The following is a 23,549-nucleotide window of genomic DNA, read 5'->3' on the forward strand; positions in this document are numbered from 1 at the left end:
TAACTTGGCGTACAAACTGAGTAACAGGCAAGAAATCCAAAAAGGTAAAAACCTAGCTCTTCGTATGAAAAGTTGATAGCACATTACTCCGGAAATCAGGGTTAGGAAGAAGCATCTTTGATATGCTTATGAATGGTATAAAAAATGGAAAGAATCAATTCACTAGGCCAACAGAGTTTACTTAAGTTTACAGAAGAAAGTAACAAAGAGCCAAAACAGAAACACACACAGACAAGAATCTAGGAAGCAGTCTGTTTAGAGAGCTGAGTTTAGAGAGAAACATGAAAACCAACTGATGGATTTTCAGATTTTAAATTGAGTGCTGGCACCGATGGTTTTAGAACCAACATTGAGAAGCATTGGCTTCCTTAAGCGTTCTCTTTGTTCCACTGTAATGAGTAGAAAACTGAAGAAAACTGAGATCAGGCAATCTATTGTTATATTCTATCAACCTATCAATTGACAAGGCCTCTTCTCTCTTTCATTGAACACCTGGAATTTTCATCACGTCTATCTTACTGACTCCCATGAAAACTGGAAATGTCTCTAGCATGTCAATGTAAAGGATAGCAGTGATATCTAGGGTGCTAAAAAGGAGCTGACCATGAGGCGTGAGGAGTCAAATACTCAGTATTCACAAAGAAGTCCAGTGACAAGGCTGTGTACCAGGGCACACGGTTCAGATACCTTGCAGTCTCACCAGATAACAAAATGCAGTGGAAAAGCCATTCTTTCAAGAGATATTCTTCTCACAGAATAATTACTTCCACATGTTTTTTGCGGTTAGTCTCTGTACACGCAGGTTGGGAAGGCCTTATTTACGGAAATCCTTCATGTCAAGTGGACATAGTGTGGCTGGAAGCTTTCCTACTTAGGTAGAAGAAGAAACCCCATGGCTCCCAGACAAGCCACATCAAGCAGTACGAGAGAGCCACTGGATGCCAGGAAGGGCTGGATGGCATGCCACCTCCCTCAGTGACAGAAACAAGAGACAGTAAAACTCATGCTGAATAAGAGTTTCAGACAGTCCAAAAAGATAAAGCCGCAGAGTGAGAACCACAGTGGCTGCCTCTTCCACTCCTCCAATATGTGACCGAGGGCAGGGAGGGGCACACGAGAGCTCAGCATGGAAAAGACAGTGACTCCCTCTGATCTCTTGTGACTACCTAGGCAACACAAACAGGTAGTAACACTGTCAGCGGGTACTCTCTGGAGCAGGAAGGATGACTATGCATTTAGTAGCATGGCCCAAATAGGCACGCTGAAGGTAGTGTGTATAGTTTCCCTTACATGGACTGAGATGAAACTAAGACAGAGACAAGACTGAAAGCCACAATACTTACCATTTCATCAACCGTGGCTACGCAGAAGCTATTGGCGTGTTCCCTAGCAGCCAGCTGCCATTTTCCCTAGCATTCTGCTTTGAATAGTGATGCTTACAAAAGAATTTTCTTATGCATAAGCTGCAAAATATCTGACGTACTGTTAAATGCTTGGATGTTTCTGAGGTCCTTAAGATTCAACTTAAGAACATGGCATCTAATGTCGTTGGAGTTCCAAAATAAAGGAACAATTAAATTCCAAGGATTTAAAGGGAACTTTTAGGCTTCTTTTTATACATACCAGAAAGACAATATACATTCAGGACATTTTCAATGGTAATGAAGGTACCATACCTGCGATGATGGTAAGGATGGTGGTGGTGGTGGTGGTGGTGGTGGTGGTGGTTGTTGTGGGAGGAGGGATAGTTGTGGGGGGATCTGGATAGAAAAAAAAAGGAAAATCAAACCCACAATGCTGAACACAACAATGACCAGTAATGACAAAACAAAAGCATGAGGACATTGAGATGTTTGTTTGATGGCTTCTCCCTTTAAAACCAAAAGTTCTTTCCCTACAAGATTTGTGTCTTGTAATTATATCCCAAAGCCTTAGCTTGAAGAGCTGAGAAAAGAAGAAAAGAGAATTTTCATTAATGAAGTGAATTAGGGATGAGGAGATGTGAAGAGAGGGGAGGAAAAATCAAAACATATGATACTCCTCTTCCCTACCAGATTTCAAAGGTGAGGTTAAATCAACTCAGTACCAAGAGGGTACAATGGTTGTCATTTCGTTTCAGCTTTTACAGACGGAAGGAAGGAGGAGGAGGTGGTGCTGCTCTATTAGAGGGCTCGTATCAGCCAAGGATGAGTGTGCCCCTGCACACTTGCTCTCTGTGACTGTTAACTTCATTATTCTCCATCAATACATCCCAGCAGGAAGTAAAACTACTTCTATACTCATAATAAATACAAAGAAGAGAGAATGTCACCACTAAATATCAAGTCCCAGGCATGTGAGATTTTACTGAGATTTTATTTTAAAAGTCAATAAATTTTACAACTTATAAATATTAATAAGTTGCCTTTGCTCATGTTAAAAGCTTGACCTAAGGGGACTACAGTGATAAAACTGAAAGAACGCTTTCCATCTTGTAAACAAGAGAACTAAATATAAATGAGACTCGACCTTCAAAGCCAGGCACCTGATAGGGAACCCTCTGTCAGATATTTGATATACTGTATATTCTTCTATCATCTCAAAAATTATTTGGAGACAAGGGAAGGGCAAATATGAAAGAGAAAAAAAAAATCTAAGCCCAAATGATCAAACTGAATGTGTTAAATTGTCAGCAAGACTTTGAACTAAGCAATCATTCTGCTATAATAGAGCGTAAGACGATTTGAAAGCTTTTGATTTTAAATTTTATCTAAAGCACGTCAACTTTTTCTCCCTGACACATCTGGTGTCCTTTTATCTTCAAGTGAGCTCTCAGATTGTCTAATTAATACATCAAAACTTTAATTATATACTGTACCTTTACTGGGTTTGCTGCAAGTTCCCAAAAGTTTATAAAAACATTATTTTGGTGCTTGGTTGCAACGTCTACTTAAAATGATTCCTACCATCGATCAACAATCTGAGGTTTTAATCCTCCTCACAAACTGCTTCTCTCATGCAAATATACTTGGATTAAATCAGCAGGCAAGAGGCAAGTGTTCTGTTTTATGAGAGGCTCTGTTCCTTTAAGCTGAGGATACAACCAGTTTACACTTTGTTTAAAGCAGCCTCACATGAGTCCAAAAAAGGATGTCATTTTAAAAAAAATCTCATTCTCCTCCAAGAGGCAGAAATGATTAAGTTAGTAATTTTAAACTACTTTTTTAAAAGAAAGGTAGAATGAGAAATGCAGTGATTCAGGCTGTATGTTCAGTCTTGCTCCCTCACACTTTCCACGGAAGCCACAGGTGGGGAAGGATTTCGTGACCTGGAAAATCATTTGGATGCATCTACACACCTGTTGCAGGGGCCAGTACAGATACAAATGAACCAAGTGCAGTGACCCCTGAGCCCAGCAGTAAAGACATCCTGCTCCCTCCACTACACAACTAAACTACATCCAGAGAGGTGCCTGCTGCCCAGCACGGGGTCAGTTAATGTGATTTTTCTGTTTTGCTTGAATTACTGTATCTACCATTGAAAAGGAACATTTGTTCCTGGGAGATTTCCCCTGTACCTGTTCTAAAAGCAGACTTAAAGTGTGTAATGTCCACAATACAGTAAGAGTAGACCTGAAGGTGATTTGAAAATATTATTATGAACCAAGGGGTGGACCAGACTAATGAAGGCACAGACTTCAGAGCCAGGTCATCAGTCCCTCCCATTTTGTGCAAATCACACACTTTGAATTATCTTCATCATGACTGGGGCAACTGTTGTCCTTCACATCTGGCTAAAGTGACCTGAAAGAATTAGATTCCCTTATCAGGTATAATAGCAATGCTTAGATCATTTCTAGCAATATGAGCAACGTGAGGCCACCATTAAGAAAGTACAGAGTTGGAGTTAATGAGCTGTGTTTGACACGTAGTGGCTACAAGAATAAAATCAATGGGAGCTCAGGCACTAACCACCTAGATTCTTGTGTAGAGGTTGCTTCCAGAGAATTAAACTTTATAGAGGCATACCAACTTTTAGTTCATAAAATACTTCCAAAATTACTGTAGTAATACAACAAACCGGCTTTGGAAAGAAAATCTACCCAACACCTTCCCAAATTGCTAGAGGACTTTATTAATAGACTAGTAATACCTTAGGCTAATATTCTAATCTGTCATCCCAAGTATTGTTACTAGCACTAATTGGGCAGGTAGGTAGTATTACAGATCTAACAAATCCCTAGAAAAGGACAGGTGTACCATCTTGGATTAGGGAGGCATGTGTATGCAGCAGTGTCTGCCTTAAACAGGTAGATCCCTATATTTCTTGGTTTTCAAATAATGCACTCTGGCCCTGACAGTTAATTCTAAGAAGATCATCTCATATTGAAGGGGACTGTCCTGTTGGAAAGCAGTGAGAATAAGAGAATTTATGAAGAAAGACAAACTTTGTTGTGGACTTTAGAGTCAAAGTATTGCGGTTCTAAAACACATGTAGAAACCTGGTGAAGTTGGGCAAAACTGTGTGACCTTTATGAGCTTCAGTTTATCATCTGTAAAATGGGATGATGATAATGCCTGCCTCCTGGTGTTATCGCTGAGATTAAATGAGACCATGCATGTAAAATTGTTACCGTAGGGCATGGAATAAAGTGAGCACTACATAAATGCTAACTATAAACTACTATCCAAAATTATTCAAATATATCTGTCCATCAAACTCACAAAATGTTTCTTCTCTTGAAATGTAGGGGCAGTAAGTACAATAAATCAAAACTCTTTTTCCAGATAACTTAGTGTTCTGAATCAAGAAAGCACATAACAGACGAATGGAAATTTGTCATTGCTTTTTATAATCTGCAGTTTGTAAAGAGCTGGACTGAACGCCAGTAAACCTGGACAACAGCAATGCTGGGGACTCCCGTGAGGCACAGGCCCTTGTGTGAAGAGAGCACATGCAGAAAAAGGGAGGAATGTTCTTTCCACCCGTGCCGAGCAGTCTACGGAAAGAGGTGGCTCTGCATATCACCAGCTGAAAACGGGGCATGCTGTGCCCCCATCTCACCTATGTAGAAAAGCTGCTCACTTCACGTGGATTTCCTTAACTACTGGGAGAATTAATGTTATTATGTGTGAACCACAGACAACATTGGTAGTGCACAAAGAGAAAACATACTTCAGAAGCCTACAAATAAGGTGATTAGATGTGATCTTTTAATTTTGCATTATGCTAGGGAAAAAAATCTCAGGTATAGGCTAAGGATTATATTTTAATATCCATGCAGAGATGGTATAAAGCATGCTTCTGTTTGATTAAAAAGACTGCCACTCCTATTTTCTTCATAAGGAAAGTACCCTGATTCTAAGACATTATGATGTGGATATTTCATAGGTATAATTTATATGTGTCTATACATTTATTCATATAAATTTATACTTGGATTATTTACAGTGCTAACATGAAGAAAAATGCTCTCTTTGCACACACACATATTAAAATATTTATAACACATTGAAATGTCAGTGCCCCTGGTTACTCATTCTGTGTCATGTCAGTTCATGGCTATTTCTTGGCATATGAGATTTCAATTGAGCAGAAGAGACTGAATTTGATATTATAAAACTAGACAGGAGGTACACACCTCAACTAAATAGAAAATATTCCCCATATGTAAAATCAACAGTAAGTTATAAACAGGAAATAAGTTTAAGATGCCTGGAACGTAGTAGATGCTCAATAAATATGCATTGACTAGCGAATAAAATTTGTGATGTTTTAATAATCCTGTAAAATGATATTAACAAAATAGACACATGTTTTAAAAAAAGCTTTTGTTCTGAAGCAGTAGCTACAGGTGGTTTATGTATAGCTACAAAGGACCTTGTATTTGTTCTGAGTATTTAGTGGCTTGCAACATCTTTTGGAATTTAAGAGCTTCATGCTGAAAATAGAATAGTTCTGTTCATCAAAGCAAGAGAAAAGCTAGCCCAGGTATCATAGGAAAATACCACTGGGAATAAACTTTCTGAGCTGAAAAGCCACTAATTGGTGAGGCTGAATGTTTCAGTCATTACTTCTAACATAATCTCCATGGCTTGTGCCTGAGGACACAGCTTTCCTTCTCAGCATGACCAAAGACTGTGATCTAGCCAAAACCCCCACGATTAGAGGGAGAGAAGAAAAGTCAGTATCTCAGGTGGAGACACTAGGGTCCACCTCAGGCCAGGCTTCTTTAAGTTCTAGAAGAAAACCAACTGGTTTTTGATTTTCAACTTGACCAAAAGCTTTGGGAGTAAATCACGAGTAGCAGCTCCATGTGACTGACTCTAGCAGAAGAGCATTTTATCTTCTCACGTACCGTATACATACAGCATATAATCCGAGTGAGCTTTCCCCACTATGTTTGAAGCTTCACAGCGGTATGTACCATTATCTGTTTTGTTTAGGTTATTGATGAACAGGTTGGGCCCAGACAGTACAGCATGCTGAGGCATTTCATCATCAACTCTCACCCAAGTTACCATCACAGGCCTGCAGAGGGAAGAGGAGGAAGACAAGTCACATTATCATTTCCCATTAAGATGTCTGCATCAAACTTCTAACCAATGCATTAAATGAATCACATGCAGGGTGACACAATTATTGAGGACCTACTGGAGATATTTTAAGTTCACAGAATTACAACTGTGAAGCCTCCAAAAATCTGTTTGGTATACATTTTTTTTTTTTTAAACACAATCAGGTGTTGAGAAACTTTGAACAGACCACAAGCAGGAGTCTCATTATTTCCAATTCATCTTTGACAAATCAGCAAATAAACCAGTGTGCCCTATTTTTATGCCCTGCTGTGTGGTTTCACACCAATTCAGGCAGGACAGAGCTCACCCATTGTTAACATTTCATTAATTAGGAAAGAAATCAAGTTCTTGGCTAGTGATACGTGCATTAATCTGATAGTTACTAACATATCAAGACTTGTTTAGAAGCCTCTTGTGATGTTTAAATGGATTTTGAGTTTCACCAAAAGGAATGGACTTTATAACTGAATAGTGCTTTTCTTGGGCCTCTGTTTGAAAAACCACCTTTGATTCTGGAAAGATGTAATCATTTCCTCTTGCCCTTAACCCCTCCCCATAACCTGCCTCCCCCTACCCAGAATGCCACCCCTTGTCTCTGAGGTCCACCATGTCTATCTGCTCCTTGGCAAACTGCCTTCTTTACTGGCTCTCCAAGGCCTGCATATTGCAAGAACTTTCCCTGCGTGTGCACCTGCAGTCCCCCAAGCTTGTGGGTAGGGCTCTCAGGCTAATGACCACAGAATGCATTCCACATGAATCTCTTAGGGCCTAGGGCATCAGAGACAAGTCTGTTTTAGTGATTTAAAGTGCCACATTTGTATCCATCAGGAAAAAGCAAATTTCACAAGATTTGCCAAAGCTAAAAATGCACACACACCAACTATCTTTTGAAAACTTCCATTCTTCGAGGCGTCTCCCACAGCCTCCTATGAAATTGAGGCCACATTTAAAACTGTGCCTGAAAACTTTCATTTTGAAGGAAGGACAACAGAGATGCCAGCGCAGAAGTGACTTCCTTCCAGTTCCTACGGCTGCCTCTAGGAGCAGCGACACAACAGGAGACCCATGCTTAATGATGAGTGGATCCTCAAGTTAGCCCTGTCAAGTAGCATTCCAATTTTCAAATGGGATGTGAAGTTACAATTTTTCTTTAATTACACATGGGTTTGTCATCACAACCCAATAAATTATTTAAAAATTAGTACTGCATATGTCCTCCTTGTAGGCAATGGCAAATGGGCCTGCCTGGCAATCAGACCTAATGTCCTGCTGCTTGACAGCTGAAACAATCAGTAGGGGTAAGTGCTGAGAATATTCACAACATTTAATGGCAAGTTAAATTACCATTTTTATTGTATGCAATTTCTTGAGATAATAAATAGGTAATATGCTAGAAGGGATAGCAGTAGAGTAATGTGAGCTTGCTCACACAACCATATACCAGTTCCTATTTGAAAGGAACAAACAAATCCCCTCTCTGGCATAAATGTCCTGAAGGAAACATGTAATTTACTGTCCCCATGGCACATTCAATTGGTTATAGTACCTTCTTCAGGGGAAAAATACAAAAACAAAGTATACGTTAGCAAGCCATATACTGTAACTGTGATTCATGTGGCCGAGCACAGGTATTGCAAGTGGCAAGAGGCCTCTGAGAATTTTTTTTTTCTTCCTCCATTGGATTATTTTGGAAGAAAGCTGCTAATTAGGGCATAATTCAAACTGTTTACAAAAAGAAAGATCTGAATCTTTGGCAGTGCTCAAAAGAGAAAAAGATCACTCTGCTGAAGCTTGAAGCATTCAAAAGCAAATAACTTGGGAACACCACAGGAAAAGTGAAACAGAACCAAGACCACTTTCCACCTCCTAAAGGTCACTTAAAACTCCACATGGTTAGCACAGAGGGAAGGAAATTCTAGCCCACAGAAAGGTAAGTACAAAGAGAGGGAGGGCTGAAATGAGAAGAGAGAACCAACAGCAGCCAGAGCCCCCTTTGGCTTTCTGGTCTCTTGTCATAGATCATTCCTTAGTTAAAATCGGGAGGCTTCTTTTCAGAGATTTCTGGGGAAGCTTTGTTAAGATGCTCTGATTTCTTTATATGAAAACTCTAATGATTCTGGCCAGCAAAACTCTTTGAGGGAAAAAATAATCATACCACAGGGACAGCAGAGGGAGCTCAATGCTGGTTTTTGTTGGGTGCCACTGAAGTGTGAGTGCCCTTAATCCCAACTTTGACCTATTATTCCATTTCATGAATCCACAACTTGATTTTCCCCCTAAGAAACAGTTAAAAACAATCTTTACTAGAAATACAAAAGAAGTGTCCCCCACCCACTAAGTAAATTTAATAATGGCTGAAGTGGTACCACTGTGTAGCTGTTTTGCTGTATGAGTGATGCCAGATGTAGTTCCTCTAATTCATTTTGGATCATTTAGCAGGGCAACTGAAGTGGCTCCTTTATACTTTCAATAAGACAAGAGTCTTAGTTGTTTCTTCTTTTTGTCTTATGAAGTGGCATATATATCCTCCTTAAGAAAAGTTCCTGAGCTTTTCCTTTGTAACAAAAATATTTCTGGGAGTCAAGTATGACACTTTTCTTTGAGGGAAGAAGATACAAAATTAAAGGGAGGACAAATTCATTTGCCTACAGCTGGCCCTAAACAGGGAAGCTTAATGTAAGTCTTAAAACCATCCTAGCAGCTTAGACATTAACACAAAAGGTGGCAGATATATTATTAGATTGTGGGCACACCAAGAATTTATTAGGATTATTTCTGTGTGTGTGTGAGAAAATAGTCCTGACAATCATGTTGATGATAATAAAATAGAATTAGCTGAGATTTCAATCTTAGCTGGCATTTAATTTTTCTCCCAGTCGTGACCATTAAGAACTACAGATATTTATTTCCCCTCACACTGAATATTCTTTAGTTCCTGAAAAACCATCCATCCCTTGCAGCAGGAGACAGGTGACAGGCCAAGCAGTGGTGAACGCATATGTCTGTGTTGTGACATTTACTGCTCATGACCCTCTGCCAACCTTGGCCTTCAGAACTTACTGGGGCTTCCCGATGGCTTCACATGTTAACTCAAGCGCGTCCCCTTCCCGGGTTAGGCCTTGTAGAGGATAAGTCATCTGAATATGCACTTGAGGCTTATCTGTGTGACAACAACACAAAGTATAATGTTTAGCAAATGGTATCACCAGGCAAAATCAGACTCACACGCTGCCTCAAAGCCCACAGTACCAGCACTTACTCTCTCGCATCCGATGCCTTCAGTAACACCCTTCTAATTAGTTAGTAATCCTGGCATTTGCTCAAATTAAATTGACTAATAACTCTAAGGAGTGAACCGCAAATAGATAAGAGATTCATAAGCCAACTGCGCCACATCAAACATTTCCTGTGAAATACATTTTGTTACACTGAAGTTTATCTCCAAACTCACTCAAGCTAAAGGAAACTCATTTGCCTTCATGCCGAGGTGAAGCCATAGATATCTGTGGTGCTCAGAACTGATACATTTTATCATATATCATATATTACTATGTGACAATATGTTGTGACACTGCACATTAGTAAGTGTGTCTCTTCTATGTTCTTGTTTTCATATGGGAAAGGCAGAACTTCTCAATTCTATTCAAATGGCTTTAAGAAAAAAGAACTGGGAAGTTTTGGGAGCTGCCCCTGCACCCTCCCCCGCCGCCAAAACAGTGAAAACTCTTTGACATCTCAGTGTAAACCTTAAAAAGATACTGACATTTACTCAGGATCTACTCTCCTAGGAACCATCATTGGTGGTAGAATAAGCCCAGTTTCAGGGATGAGAACTCTGGTACCCACAGACCGAAGGAGCTCATCCAAGATGAGCTAGCCCCATGAGTCTATGTTGGGACAGATTTCCAATTCACAACTGCATTTCCAATGGCAATCCATAATTAAAGCCAAGTATAGTTTCCTAATGCAGTGAGGTACTTAGGAACAAGATTTAAGTATTCTTATTTCCACCAGCTACTTAAACTGTATGTTTGTCAGCAAGGGGATATGGCTATGAGAGATAAATGATGGGAAGTTCAGGGAATAGGGAGGGAAGCTACAGAAGCTGGAATTAACATAGATACATATACAAATACACTTATAAATAAAACCAGAATGGAATTAGGAGATTGTTTTTTTCTGTGCTGAACTAACAAGCTATTAATCCCTAAATCAGTTTTCTCATTGAATTCTGTGGCTCTGTAAACACATATTTTTGGAAATGTACCCAAGAGCAATAAATGTGAGAGGGCAAGACATCAGTTGGCTGAAAGGTCAAAACAATTACCACAGTTTTACTTTCTCAGACAATCATACCACCTAAACAATAGCCCCTTGGCCTCTTACAAGCTGTGGTTAGCTCATTAACATTATCCTACGGAATAAGGGAGAAGATAGAAATATTATGGCAAGGCTCAACCAATCTCACCCTGTACACAGTTATATAAGCTGCACAAGGACGTCCTCACTAGCCATGGCTGCTTTCTAGACACATTCTTACAGTCTCTTTCCTATCACAAATCTTTCTCTCAAGCCTCTAAAAATTACATGGCATTCAAAACCTTTTAAGAGTGTCCCCTTGTTCACCCACCAGTGTGCACTGCATACTGTGAATTGGTAGTGCTTTCTGAGAAGCTAAGTCTCTTGCCAGAGAACGTAATGTTAACAAGCCCAGAAGCTCCAGCTGACCCTTGCAAGTTACACAGTTCTATTCTTGGACATGTTGGCAAAGAAAATGTTTAAGAGCAAAATGATGTCAAGGTTTCCAGATACTGCTAACTGGGTCAGAAGGTAGTCATTAAAGAAAAGCAGTACTTGTAAAGAATAAACAGAATAACCTTGTACTAGCACTGGCTGGTTCAAGAACTCCTGGGCACCCCTTTTTAGAGATAGAGGCCACATATAGGCTAACTACAATTGCTGGGCATCAGATGTAAGTTTATTGTCTGTGATCGTGTAACACACACACACATACACAGACACACACAGCTAGCTGGTGAAGTTTATTTTTTTTAAAAGATACCAAAAAAAATGGAAGAAGGTTATGACACTGGACACACAAAAAACAAAAGACCTGCTACCTAACAGTTCACACCCTGAAACAGCAGGTCTTACTAGAGTTCCTAGTTAGGGGACCTCTGTTATTCTTACCCATGAGCCATTCTGCATGAGGCTAAATTTAAAGCCCAAAGTTTGGGCTGAAATGTAACATTTGCTTATAGGTTAATCTCTGATCTACGGAAGGGCTACATTTTTCATGCACTGCTGACTTTGGCCATTAATTAAGAAGAAGCAGAATGCTTGCTGGCCTATGTGAAAGGATTTTGTTTCTTCTTCTTTTTTCCTCTTTGTAATTTATAAGCAAACAGAGCAGGCATATTTTTCAGCACAGTGCACTAAGGATTTTACATGCTCAACTCCCATCAATAATAAAGACAGTGTTGAAAAACTTAATCCAGCCCATTTCTTCAATACCTACCTGAGTTTTAGTTAAATGCTTTTTTATGTTCCTAATGAGCTGTTGATCAGTTGTCAATTATTCACATAAATTAGGAAGAACAAGCTAAGGATTTGCTATACCTGAAATTTATTTTTAAAAACTATGTGCTGAATCACAGAAAATACACCTTCAGTTTTGAGAACTGATTTTCCCAATTTACTCTTTAAGTTCTGGAGAAACATCTACTATCTACTTATGGCTACAGCTGCCACAGTTACTGTAATAGCTGTCTGAAAAGGTAAGCATTAGTCTTGCTTGCATTATAAAGAAAAATGTTCCCCTCTGTTGACACATGTAGTATTTATAGGCATATTAACTGACCACAGGCAGATGAGCTATCCTCTCGCCCAGTCTAGGAATCAAATACTATAGAAGGTCTGTGTCCAGATCTATCCCTGGGTAACGGAAACTTAAAAACAAATTCTGTTCCTTTCCTTTGTCCTGAAAGAGAAACTTCAGCATTCTCAACAGGTGGAACAGAAACCCTGGGATTCCACTGGCACCTCTAGAACTAAGGGACATTAAATTTTCCATCGAAGATCCTGACTACAATATGAATATGTCAAAATACTGAACAATCCAGATGGCTGATTGAATAGCCCAGAGCTCATCATTTATATTTTAATTATGTTCATAAATCAAATGTTATAACCCACCAAATCTTTTCTGAAACAGAACCAGCCTCCAAGATTTATTTTTAAGTAATGAGGTAAAGCCTAGTACATTTTCTGGGGGATCATTTTACGCCTCGGTTGGTGTTGTAAGGCACAAGGCCAAAAGCCAGATGATACTTTCTACCCAAGTGCAATAACTGCCCAGAAATGTATCACTGAGAATGGCTTAACGTCATTATAAAATGGAACTGCTATATAAAAATAAGAAAAATAGTTAGGTCTGTACACTTAAAGAACATTACCGTTATAGACATGGCATCACCAACAGCCAATCAATTAGGTCGAGCAATCTGAGGTTTTCATCATACACTATAAATTTTTTTAAAACTCCATAAAAGACATTTAGCAAGACTGCTATAGCAGACAAAATTTGTTCATTAGTCAAAGTTGCACAGAGGGTTAAATACCAGGAGGCCTTAGGTCACACTACAGTAGCAACCAATTAAAAAAATAATATTAGAAAGACATTCTGATTTGATGAGACTTTCTTTAAATGTACTTTGCTCTCTATAAAGGGAAAAAATATATAAAAGGAAACTCTTAAAGAGGTTAGAATGGCTTGCTGGCAGATTACAATTGATTTCATGCCAGTCTGACCTTGCACCACATTCTGTGATCTTTTCAGAAGATGAAACTCAAGATTCCGTAACCTGTAATTCAGTTTCCTATGTAAATGAAAAGGCACAGTCTCCTCTGTAGGTCCCAACACTAACGTATCAGGTCTTTGCATTCCTTTATTTAGAAAAAGGTACTTTGCAGTCGCCTCATGACTGGGATGTCACCATTCCTGGGTAGCAGAGAGGAGCAGAGCTGAGTCAATGGAAAAGGCATCCTGATATCCTAGCAGGAGACATGCCAGTGGGAGACCTATGATCCCTGGAGTTCCCACAACTTTCCCTCTCTTCCTGAGAATTTCTAAATCAGGAAATGCAGGTGCCATATTGTCTTTAATGAGCACAGTCCAACCAGGTCCAGGGGCTTGAGTGCAAATCTCTTTCTGCAACTGCATTTGGGACACGGGCTCTTCTTCATGTTTCTTACTTAGATTTCACCCAATATTCTCAAACACCAGGGATTATGGGATTTGATACTTGTGGATCAAGTGCTAATTGTTTCAAGTCCTACCAGGGAGAACTCAAGGGCAGCATGGGCACAGATGATATCAGAATGTCTGGGTAGAGGGTCTGGGTCAGCCCCTGTGTATTCAAGTGAGGAAGCATTGACTGAAGAGTCTTTGTCGATCATGGAGGATTATTGCAGTTTGGAGTAGAATGACAATGCAAAGATTAACCTGAGATTTAGTGTTAGAAGCTGTTTGAGCTCAAAGCAAGAATCAGCCCCTACATTACGGCTGTCTAAATTGTTGGGAGAGGACAGCTTTGCAGCTAAAGGAGGGCAACGTCTAGCAATGCGAGGTGACTGGGATTGGTGAGTGAACGGAGTCACACAGAGCTCTCAGAGGAGTTAAAGAGAACATCTTTCAAAAGATTTGCTTTCTATTGTCGTAATACATTCATGAATAATTTTCACTGCCGTTTATTTTGTTTGTTTGCAAGGTGAAGCACCTCCTGCTGTTACATCTGTTGTATGAATCGTAGTACTGAAACTGGGCTTCTTGAAGAGAGCTGAACTATTGTGAGTGGGATGAGTCAAATCTGGTGGGACTGATGTAGGACCAAAGAACGTGCCCCACATTACCACAGTAGAATGCAGTTTTCTCTTGCTGCAACTTGCAGGTAGGTTTGTGGGTATTAGAATTACTGTTTACCCAAAAGAATCAAATTTTATCCCATGGTGTTTAGCAGAAAGCTTTGTTCCCAGTGCTTTTTAAATGAGGGTACATAGTCACAGAATACTTTGCAGTGTCTTAGAAGCAATTTTCAAAATTTGAAAGCAAACATTGGGCAAGAAAATCCCTATAGCAAGATTCTCTGTACAATAATGTTCCCTCTGTAACAAGAGAGGGTTTTTTGTTTTATTCTGTTTCTTGAAGTCTTGGTAACTAGAACAGTGCCAGTAAAGACATAGCTGCTAGATGAATTAATGAAGGAATAAGTGAACGAGAGAGTGAAGAAATACTGGGGCATGGACTTCTCCTTCTACCTCTACTACTGATTAAAAATAAAACAAAATGAGATCATGAGTTCCTCTTAGTTCTCATCACAAAATATAATTTTCTTTTGGAAGGTCAATTCAGCTCCCCAAATCCAAGGTTCAGCCCAGGTGTCCTGCTTTACCTACTTCCATTTCACGACACATTTCTTTAGCACTTCTAGTGTGTCTCTAAGTGGTATCTTACAGGAAATCATAAAGGATGTTGTTTGACCATTCCTTTTAGATGCCAACTTCACAACCATTTAACCTTCCACAGAATCAAAAAATGACCTTGAGTTAAAAACCATTAAGTGAAGTATGTACATTAGAAGACTGGTTTCGCTATGTAAGTATTCAACGTCCACAGCCACACAGACACATCTTTCACAAAACATTAAGGTCAGTGAGATGTGAGGAGGTGGTCCTTAGTAAAATAGGCCTCTTTCTTCAGGGTATGCATTCAGATGGCAGGTATAAAGGCAAAGGCTTTCCCCTTAAGGGTCTTTGCAGTCTTGCTCACAATGCATTTGCCCAACACTCACTCATTGTATTTTGAATACTGGTTACTCAGCCTCTTGACACGCTTTTGGTACTGCAGATTGTATCACTAACAATCTATAGTTCTTATAATATGAGGAACTTGGAACCAATACCACTCTGTGTTAACACAAAGAAATAATAGGTTAAAAAATTAGCTTCAATCAGGGTTCTTCATTCCTCGATTATTTCTCATAAGGAATCATAAATACCAAAATAACTTCCCTGAAACTCAATTCACTGCTTTAAAAAAAAATTAAAGGGAGAGTGGGAGGAAGAGCATATTCTGTTAAAAAAAAAAAAAAGAAAGACTGGAGATCAGAAAGCAACAGGCCAAATCTGAAAACGCCAGCTATTATGCTTTGAAGAATACAACCTGGGAACAGAATTGATGAGGGAGAGGATGTAATATAGAAGCTGCTCTTGGAAACTAAGTGTTATCCTCCACTCCAAATCGGAAAGATTTTCTGATTTCCAGATTTTCCTCTCTCCTTCACCACAGGGCACTATCGATACCAGAGAAACATTTATTTTGGCACAGATAAAGAACAGGTTTTGATCATCTCCTCAATGCCCAATTTTCCTCCAGTTGAGGGAATGGAAGAAAAAAAAATCTACCTTTCTCTGGACCTTGGATGAACAGGGCTATGGATTTCTAAAATACCTAGCTACATGCAGTCAATAAAACTCATTTTGAAAATGATGCCCACGTACACGATTAACTGTCAGATGATAATCAGAGCAGGCAAGGCATTCAAACACCTATTTATAGAGTCTGTCTTTGTTTTCATTCTTCCTTTCAAAACTCACCTCTGAATTTTATTTCTTTTTTTTTTTCAAATATGTACAAACACAAAACCCTCACAAAATGAGAATTTTTGCCAACCATTTTAAAGAGCGAGGCTATGATGGGTGAAAGCAAAAGCCACACAGCAGTAATTCAGGAGCTTCGTATTCACCCCAGTCCAGAGGAAGGCTTTCCTCCCTTGTGCAAAGCAATCTGAATTCCGCACTGAGGGTCACAGCTTTTCTTTGAATTCCCAGCTTATGTCGCGATGTGTTGCCACCTTGATGTTATTTAGGCAGTTTTCTCTTAACGTTCAGACAGTGAACTGTTCCCGTTTAAACAGGCCTTTATTTGACAAGAGTACATTCCCTCAGATCTGAAGCTCTACTAACCGCGCTACAATTGTATCACGCTCTGCTATAATCAACCATGTTGTAAATTTGGGCAACACCACCTGTACAGACATTCGCAAGAAAAAAATGCACAGAAAGATTTTAGGGTCATATAGCTCGGAACATTAAAAAGCAAAACGGTTCTCTGCATAACATCTGAGGAAAGAGAGCTTTGAGCTCTTCTAGCTTGGGAGCATAATTATCTGTTTTAAACATTTAACTGTGTGCTGCTGCTGTACCCTTGCTGAGTCTCAGAATGAAAGCTAGAAAACTAAGAGCCCTACTGTATGTTCTTCATTCCCAGGAACGTTCCTATGAGAAAACCTTATTAATGAGCTTGCAAACGAGCACCCAACAGGGAAATGTCACAAACAAGAGTGGCTAATGCCCCAGAAAATCAAATAACTGAACACTTGGCTGATTGTGGTGCCTTTCATATTTATAATAAAAAAGGGGGGGACTTTAATTCACTGATTCTGAAGGGGTCAACACCTTGCTGAACAAAACAACTCATTTATTTATGTTCAGAAATCTCCAGATGATAAATTACATTGATGTTAATCACTTCAATGCATACTACACAATTAATATCTGTACTCACCAAAAACTTAAGGATTATTAAAAGTATGACAGCACACACATCTGGCTGATTTTTCACATAATTGGGCACAACAATTTCTCCTGGTATCACAAATAAGGGTCCTAACAAACAAACACTGCAAAATCCTGGTTCAATTAATTAGGACTTAAATCCACAAGACAAAAGCAATTCCAAGTGGTAGCTCAAGGCTTGTCTTCTATGCAATATGGTGGCACTCCATTTTAAGGAGAGAAGTGCAATACTTCTTTTTATCCCTCCTTTTTTTTCCCTGTCATATTTAAACTAAGATATTTAATGACATGTAATGCGGGTTTTCATTATTTCGTTTCCTTTTCAATAGTATTTAAAAAAAAAATTCCTTTATGTAGAATTCAAACCCATGATCTGTCATTTAACCCTGTTCATGTCCTGGTTAACATCCATTCATCTTAGATGGGGATAAAGAGAGGTTTCCATAAACTTTCATGGAACAAAATCGGCCAGGCTTAAACCAAGTGAGTATATTTAATACTAATATCAGATTAGATTTGCCCCTACAGTAGCCTTATTTACTCAGAGTGGACTCTGAGGTCCATGAATGAGATCAGTATTTCCTAGTGAAAACCAATTGTTTCTCACCGAGAATGTAAGAAATCTTTTTAGGTAGCAAAAGGAAAGGACATTGAAAAAAATTAGTTGAACATTTATTTTAAAGCTTATTAGACACTACACATAACAAATGAAATGTATAATTTAATAGATATTTTTACATAGGTCCTGGTTAGGCTAAAGCAATAAAGTGACTTAAAGAAAAATTCTAAGTCAGGTAAAAATATAGATGACCCATAAATATGGCAAAATTGTGAAAGTAGTCCTCAAATAACTGGATTTAGGAAAACCCTGAGGGGTAAATGAACTCCCTACTGTAAGCAGAATATGGTGAATATGTGCTTGTATTCATCTTTTCCAGGTCTATAACAATCAAAGGGTTTTTAAAGGAGCCAATGATCCCCAAAAGGTTAAGAACTGCTGATATCAAGGGCATGAGTCAATATTAAAATACAGGTGCAATGTTACTCCTCGCAGCCATCCAAAATAATTCAACTTCCATGCAGACTGGCTACTGAATAAATTATTCTAGGAATCTCATGTATTCAAGTATCTCCTTTCCTCATGGTCATCAAGATATGGCGCTACTTTTCTGCAGAGAAAAGGACAGCTGTGGGGGGCACTTGAGTTGAGCCATCAACAGCACTGGGCAATGACTGATCAGACGTCAGGGCCCAGTGACTGAGTGTTTCAGGCATTTGAGGAATGAGGCTTTTTGTTACTGCACAGCTGCTAGTGTTCAAGGAAAGTAAAGCTAGTAGGAAATGATGTAGAGAATTCCAATTGTGTTTGAAGAAGCTACAAAAGGAATTCCTGGCTGACTCTGCAAAGTTCTCAATAGTACTCTAGGGGTGGAGGGCAGTAAACTTTCTTGAGCATAGAGAGCCTTACTCAGGATATCAAAACAGACTCAAAGTTCCATTCAGGTTAATGTGATGCTTTGTAATTCTTACCTTACCTTTATACAAAAAATATTTTTTTCTTATGTGTATTCCAAAAAGTGTAATAAGGGCTAAAATATTTGTATGATTTTCTTGGAAAAAAAAACAGAGAGTCTCCCACAAAAAGGTGCCATATTAGAGTTTAAAATGATCAATTGGTACATCCTTGTTTTTGGAGGGAATTAGAGTCACTTTCCTGCAATTGAAGGCTAGGAGTACTTTGTTAGATTGACATCAAATAGATTCAGATGTGGAGTTCATTCCTTTTCTCAGAAGGACAAATCTCCCTTGAATGGACAGAATATGGAAGACAAGCCTTATGAGGATCATTATCAAGTTTTCCAAGAAGTAGGAGATACAGTACTTGAAATATTTTGCATTTGGGAGTGAGGGTAATTTTGTAGGTGGGTGGGACTGTATTCTATTTAAAAGATACTCTGGGATAATACTGAAAGAGTTTAGGGGTGGAAACTGGGTGAATATCTATCCACTCAGGACATACAAAGAGCTAATGTATTATTAAAGCTAATGGGCCCCTACAAGGAAAGTTAATGGATATTAAGTTTGCTTAAATGAATTACATATTAACAAAGTCACAAGAAATCTACTATCTGCTAATTTAGATAATATCTGATCATTTCTGTTTTCCCATTATAGGGACATTATACCACAATAGTTTTAGTGATATGAAAATTATAAGCATGATGCCCATAATGAAGCTTTATAATGAAGCAGATGAAATGAATTAATGAGAAACCCCTGCATTATGTAATGTTAAATTGAGCCAGGCTCATGAAGTTAAGAAAAGGTTGGAATGAGATGGTGTCTTAGAAGCAACTTTTTAAAACTTTTCCCACTCCACCACCTCCCCCTGTCATTTTGCTCAGATGATTAAGACACGTGCTAAGTATTGTATGGAGTTGAATGGTGAACCCTAAAGATATGTTCATGTTCTAACTTCTGGAATCTGTGACTGTAGCTGAATCTGGGGGGGGGGAGGAAAAAAAAAAAAAGGTCTTTACAGATTAAGGATCACGAGATGAGGTCATTCTGGATTATCTGGGTGAGTCCTACATCCAATGCCAAGTGTTTTCATAAGAGGCACACAGAAGAGAGACCCACAGAGGAGAGGAGAAGAGAAGGCCATGTGAAGATGAAGGCAGAGAATGGACTGGTGAAGCCACAAGTTAAGGAGCTCCTGGGACTCCCAGAGCTGAAAGAGTCAATGAATAATCTACCCCTAGAACCTTTGTGGGAGAGGAGGTGTGGTCCTGCCAAAACCTCAGTTTTAGACTTCTGGCCTCCAGAGCTGTAAGGAAAGAAATTTCTGCTATTTTAAGCTACCAAGTTTGTGATAATTTGCTATGGCAGCCCTAGGAAATTAATCCAAGGATTCACAAAGCTTCTTTCATGAGACATCCAGTCACTGCCATCCCAACCAAACTCTGGTAACGTTTTCACTATGCGTACTCAAATATCACCGTGATTTTTCAGAAGCCAGATACAAAGTGAGAAGCAGTTTTTTTTCCCCCCCTCACTTTTTGATAAAAAGTGAGAAACTGGCTACTTAGCCACAACCTTGGCATAAGAATGGATTTGTGCAGAAAAGTACTTTTTCCTCTTAAGCAGAAGGGTCCAGAGGAGAAGATGAGGAGAACATATTCAGTCTACAGAGCCTGGTTAGGACAAAACCTCATTCATTACGATCTCGCTTTTATTGATGAAGCCATCAAGACTGTGGCAATGACCCCAAAGCATCAATTTTTCAACTCACTGCTATAATTTAAGCTAAAACAGAAAACGACATGCCATTTAAAACAAAATGCTGATGTAGAATGTGAATAAAATCCCTTCTATAAAAACTTCAGTACTTACAATGGGATTAAAAAAGGGGGAAATTACCCTAGATTTTGCAGTTGGCACAGAAATGCTGACAGTCTATATGCAAAGAAATTAATTAAGTCATGTGCTACAGCAGACTGAAATCATTTCAGTTTTACCTTTGGGTTCAATGTAGCATTTTCAAATCCTCATTGGCATTTTGTAATATGGCAGTACAGTGTTTCAGTAAAATAATCCTTTATTTTTGTACCAAAAATAAGAATTGTATGTATGTTACATAAAATGAATGCATTGAATAAATGGCTTCTGAAGAGTTTCTAGGTAATTGCATCTCTACGACTCTCGGAATAAGATACCAGGGTACTCACACTGTACTTCTAGATACCGCTGGGTCTGCAGGTTTCCAGTGACCGCAGGGTGCTCCACCTGGCAGATCACCGGGACCCCGTCGTCCTCCTTGTGCACCTTCAGCATCAGCTGACTGGTCACAGTGTACATGTCTGACCACTCTTCCACCTCCGACTTCCCTGGGGAACAGAAAATGTACCAAGAAGCCAGAGTTGGGTGAATTTCCATTAGTTTGTTTTTATGTCCTCCTCTCTGTCCTCTAACCCTAACATTGCTGTTTTAACAAACATGATGGCAGTTAGTTGGGATGAGAGTAATCTATGGATAGTTACCTGATAAAATGATTATTTCCTTAATTCCCGACTTTTCAACCTGGCAGCATAGTATTTAAGATACATTTCAAGTCCAAATAACATACACTATTTTTACTAAAATATATTATGTATGTTTCTTCTATCTTAAAACCTCCCAGAAAAAGACAGCTGACTGTCTGCTGTCTGGCTGCTCAAGGTACTCAGGAGGAGAAAAAGAAAAATAGTTTTCACCCCTCCAACCATCTGAACTTGAAATATTGACTAGGCTGTCAGGCCAGTTAGAAATTCTAGGACATCATCCAAATCCCCTAAGTAATTCAATAAGCAGTAGAGTTACAAATAACTCCCTTTGCCTACCCCCATCATCAACAATTAGGAAAGAAAGTAACTAAATGGATTTACATAATTGAAATTGTAATTGAAATGTTTAAACTCTGAGACTTTTGGAAGACCACAAAAATGCAGTGGCAGTGGGCTAGAGCAAAGTAAGATACAGGGCTTGGGGCCAGATGGGAGACACGTCCAAGAACACTCAGAAAATGAGGGAGGAGACTTCCGGATGGAATGAATAGGCCAAGGCAGTCCCTTCCTGAACTCAGCACTCCCAGGAACATGGCACACCATTAACTTTCTTTTAATGTTTTGTACTTATCGGTACACATTTAATGGCTGAATTCACTTAGACAGAAAAGCCGAGAGGAAATGAGAAACTCCTTCCTTCCAAAACCATACCTAGGAAATAGGAGATTAAAACAGAACAAGCTTTTTGAAACTTAAGCTGTTATATATAGATTTATCTGCTTCCAGATATAGATTTCTATATCCTCTTTCTAAAAGGGCTGATTCTTTTCTTTCTTATGCTCTTTATTTATTTAACAACCACATATACAGCACTTACTTTGGCCCAAGTATTAGCTAAATACTTTACAACTATTCACTCATTTCACCTTCATAAAAATGCCATAAAGTATGTAATATGACTGTCCCCATTTTAGAGGAAACTGAAGCACACCACCAGCATTTTTGTCACATAAGTAGAGGAGTTCAGCCCTACGACCTTTGTGCAGTGTATTACCTGCAGAGTAACTTCAAAAAGGAAGAAATTTGAATGCAGAAATACAAGCGGAACTTAAGATAACTGTCAAAAAATGGACAAAGAGGGTATATGCTGTCTCCTTTATCTGATGCAACACCTGAGATAGCAGGTATTTGAGGATCCAGGACCCAAACCCGGGGTGGCCAGTACTGAAGCAGACGATCAGAACGGGGCTAAAGGAGCTGCCTTGTACTGTCATCACAAAATCACAGACCATGCAACAGGCTGGTGAATTGGGCAACTGAATCATAGGTTTCACAAGAAAAGGGGTCCCTGTAAATCCACAATTAAGATGAAATTCTTAGTCCACTTAGTGTAACCACTCTTGTAGGAAAGCATATAGTCAACTCAGTCAATAGTGTAATAGATGTCAGAATTACTTGGAATTTACCATATGAAAGTTTGTTAAACATTTTTTTAAAATGTATACCCTGAGGCCGGGCACTGTGGCTCACGCCTGTAATCCCAGCTCTTAGGGAGGCAGAGGCGGGGGAGGATAGCTTGAGTCCAGGAGTTCGAGACCTGCCTGGGCAATATAGCGAGACCTCGTTCTCCACAAAAAGGAAAAAAACAAAAAGACAAAAAAAAAAAGTATACCCTGAAAATTTGGGGTTCTAATCCCCTCTGGATCTCTGCAAAAGACAGGGTAAAAGCAATGAGAATAGAAGGTACAGACAGCGACAGCCTGAGCTCAAGAGACAGTTCTTGCAAAAGTTTCTCCTGGCATAAAGAGTTCTAGTTCACAGTTTTAGTTCAGTAGAGCAACAGATATCACCATGAAGCCTCAAACAGCAGAATGAGGACATGGATTAGGACAATAAAATGCTGTTATGCTTTGGCCTCAGACATATTTAGTAACTGATTATAAACCATATCTGAATAAATAGTTTTGTTTCATGGGCATCTTTTAGATTTGTTCTTGATTTTCACAAAAGCCTACCCGCCAGAATCAACTACTTCAGTATGTGGCAGTTTGCAGCTTACCTTTTAGCTCTGTGTTCCCTTTGAACCACCTGATAGTCGTGGCTGGTTTGCTGGCCATAGCAGTGCAGTTGACTTCAATCTCCTCACCTTCCACCGCAGTGTCTTTCTGGATATCGATCATCAGATTACGTGGTGGGACTACAAATTAAACATATGTGCTTTATAAACACAGAATGCATTTTGCATTGTTGCTATAACATTCCTGATGGGAATTTAAAACAAATCACAGTAAGAGGGAAAAACGAAATACAAAGT

General features: G+C 39.1%; 1 protein-coding gene across 7 annotated transcripts in view; it reads right to left on the reverse strand.

Moving 5' to 3' along the window:
- CADM1 (cell adhesion molecule 1) overlaps positions 1–23,549 on the reverse strand; it is a 334,707-nt gene that overhangs the window by 34,735 nt on the left and 276,423 nt on the right. For 4 of the 7 annotated variants that reach the window (XM_003923677.2, XM_003923675.2, XM_003923676.2 and 1 more), the window contains 5 exons: positions 23,295–23,432; positions 20,921–21,079; positions 9,618–9,717; positions 6,338–6,510; positions 1,677–1,760 (listed from right to left, as the gene is read on the reverse strand). In XM_003923677.2, the coding sequence (XP_003923726.1) occupies positions 1,677–1,760; positions 6,338–6,510; positions 9,618–9,717; positions 20,921–21,079; positions 23,295–23,432 (654 nt within the window). The remainder of the gene's footprint in view (positions 1–1,676; positions 1,761–6,337; positions 6,511–9,617; positions 9,718–20,920; positions 21,080–23,294; positions 23,433–23,549) is intronic. The other 3 variants (XM_074400634.1, XM_003923678.2, XM_039470715.2) reach the window with 1 other exon arrangement.

This window comes from Saimiri boliviensis, chromosome 6 (genome assembly GCF_048565385.1).
Source record: "Saimiri boliviensis isolate mSaiBol1 chromosome 6, mSaiBol1.pri, whole genome shotgun sequence".
NCBI lineage: Eukaryota > Metazoa > Chordata > Mammalia > Primates > Cebidae > Saimiri > Saimiri boliviensis.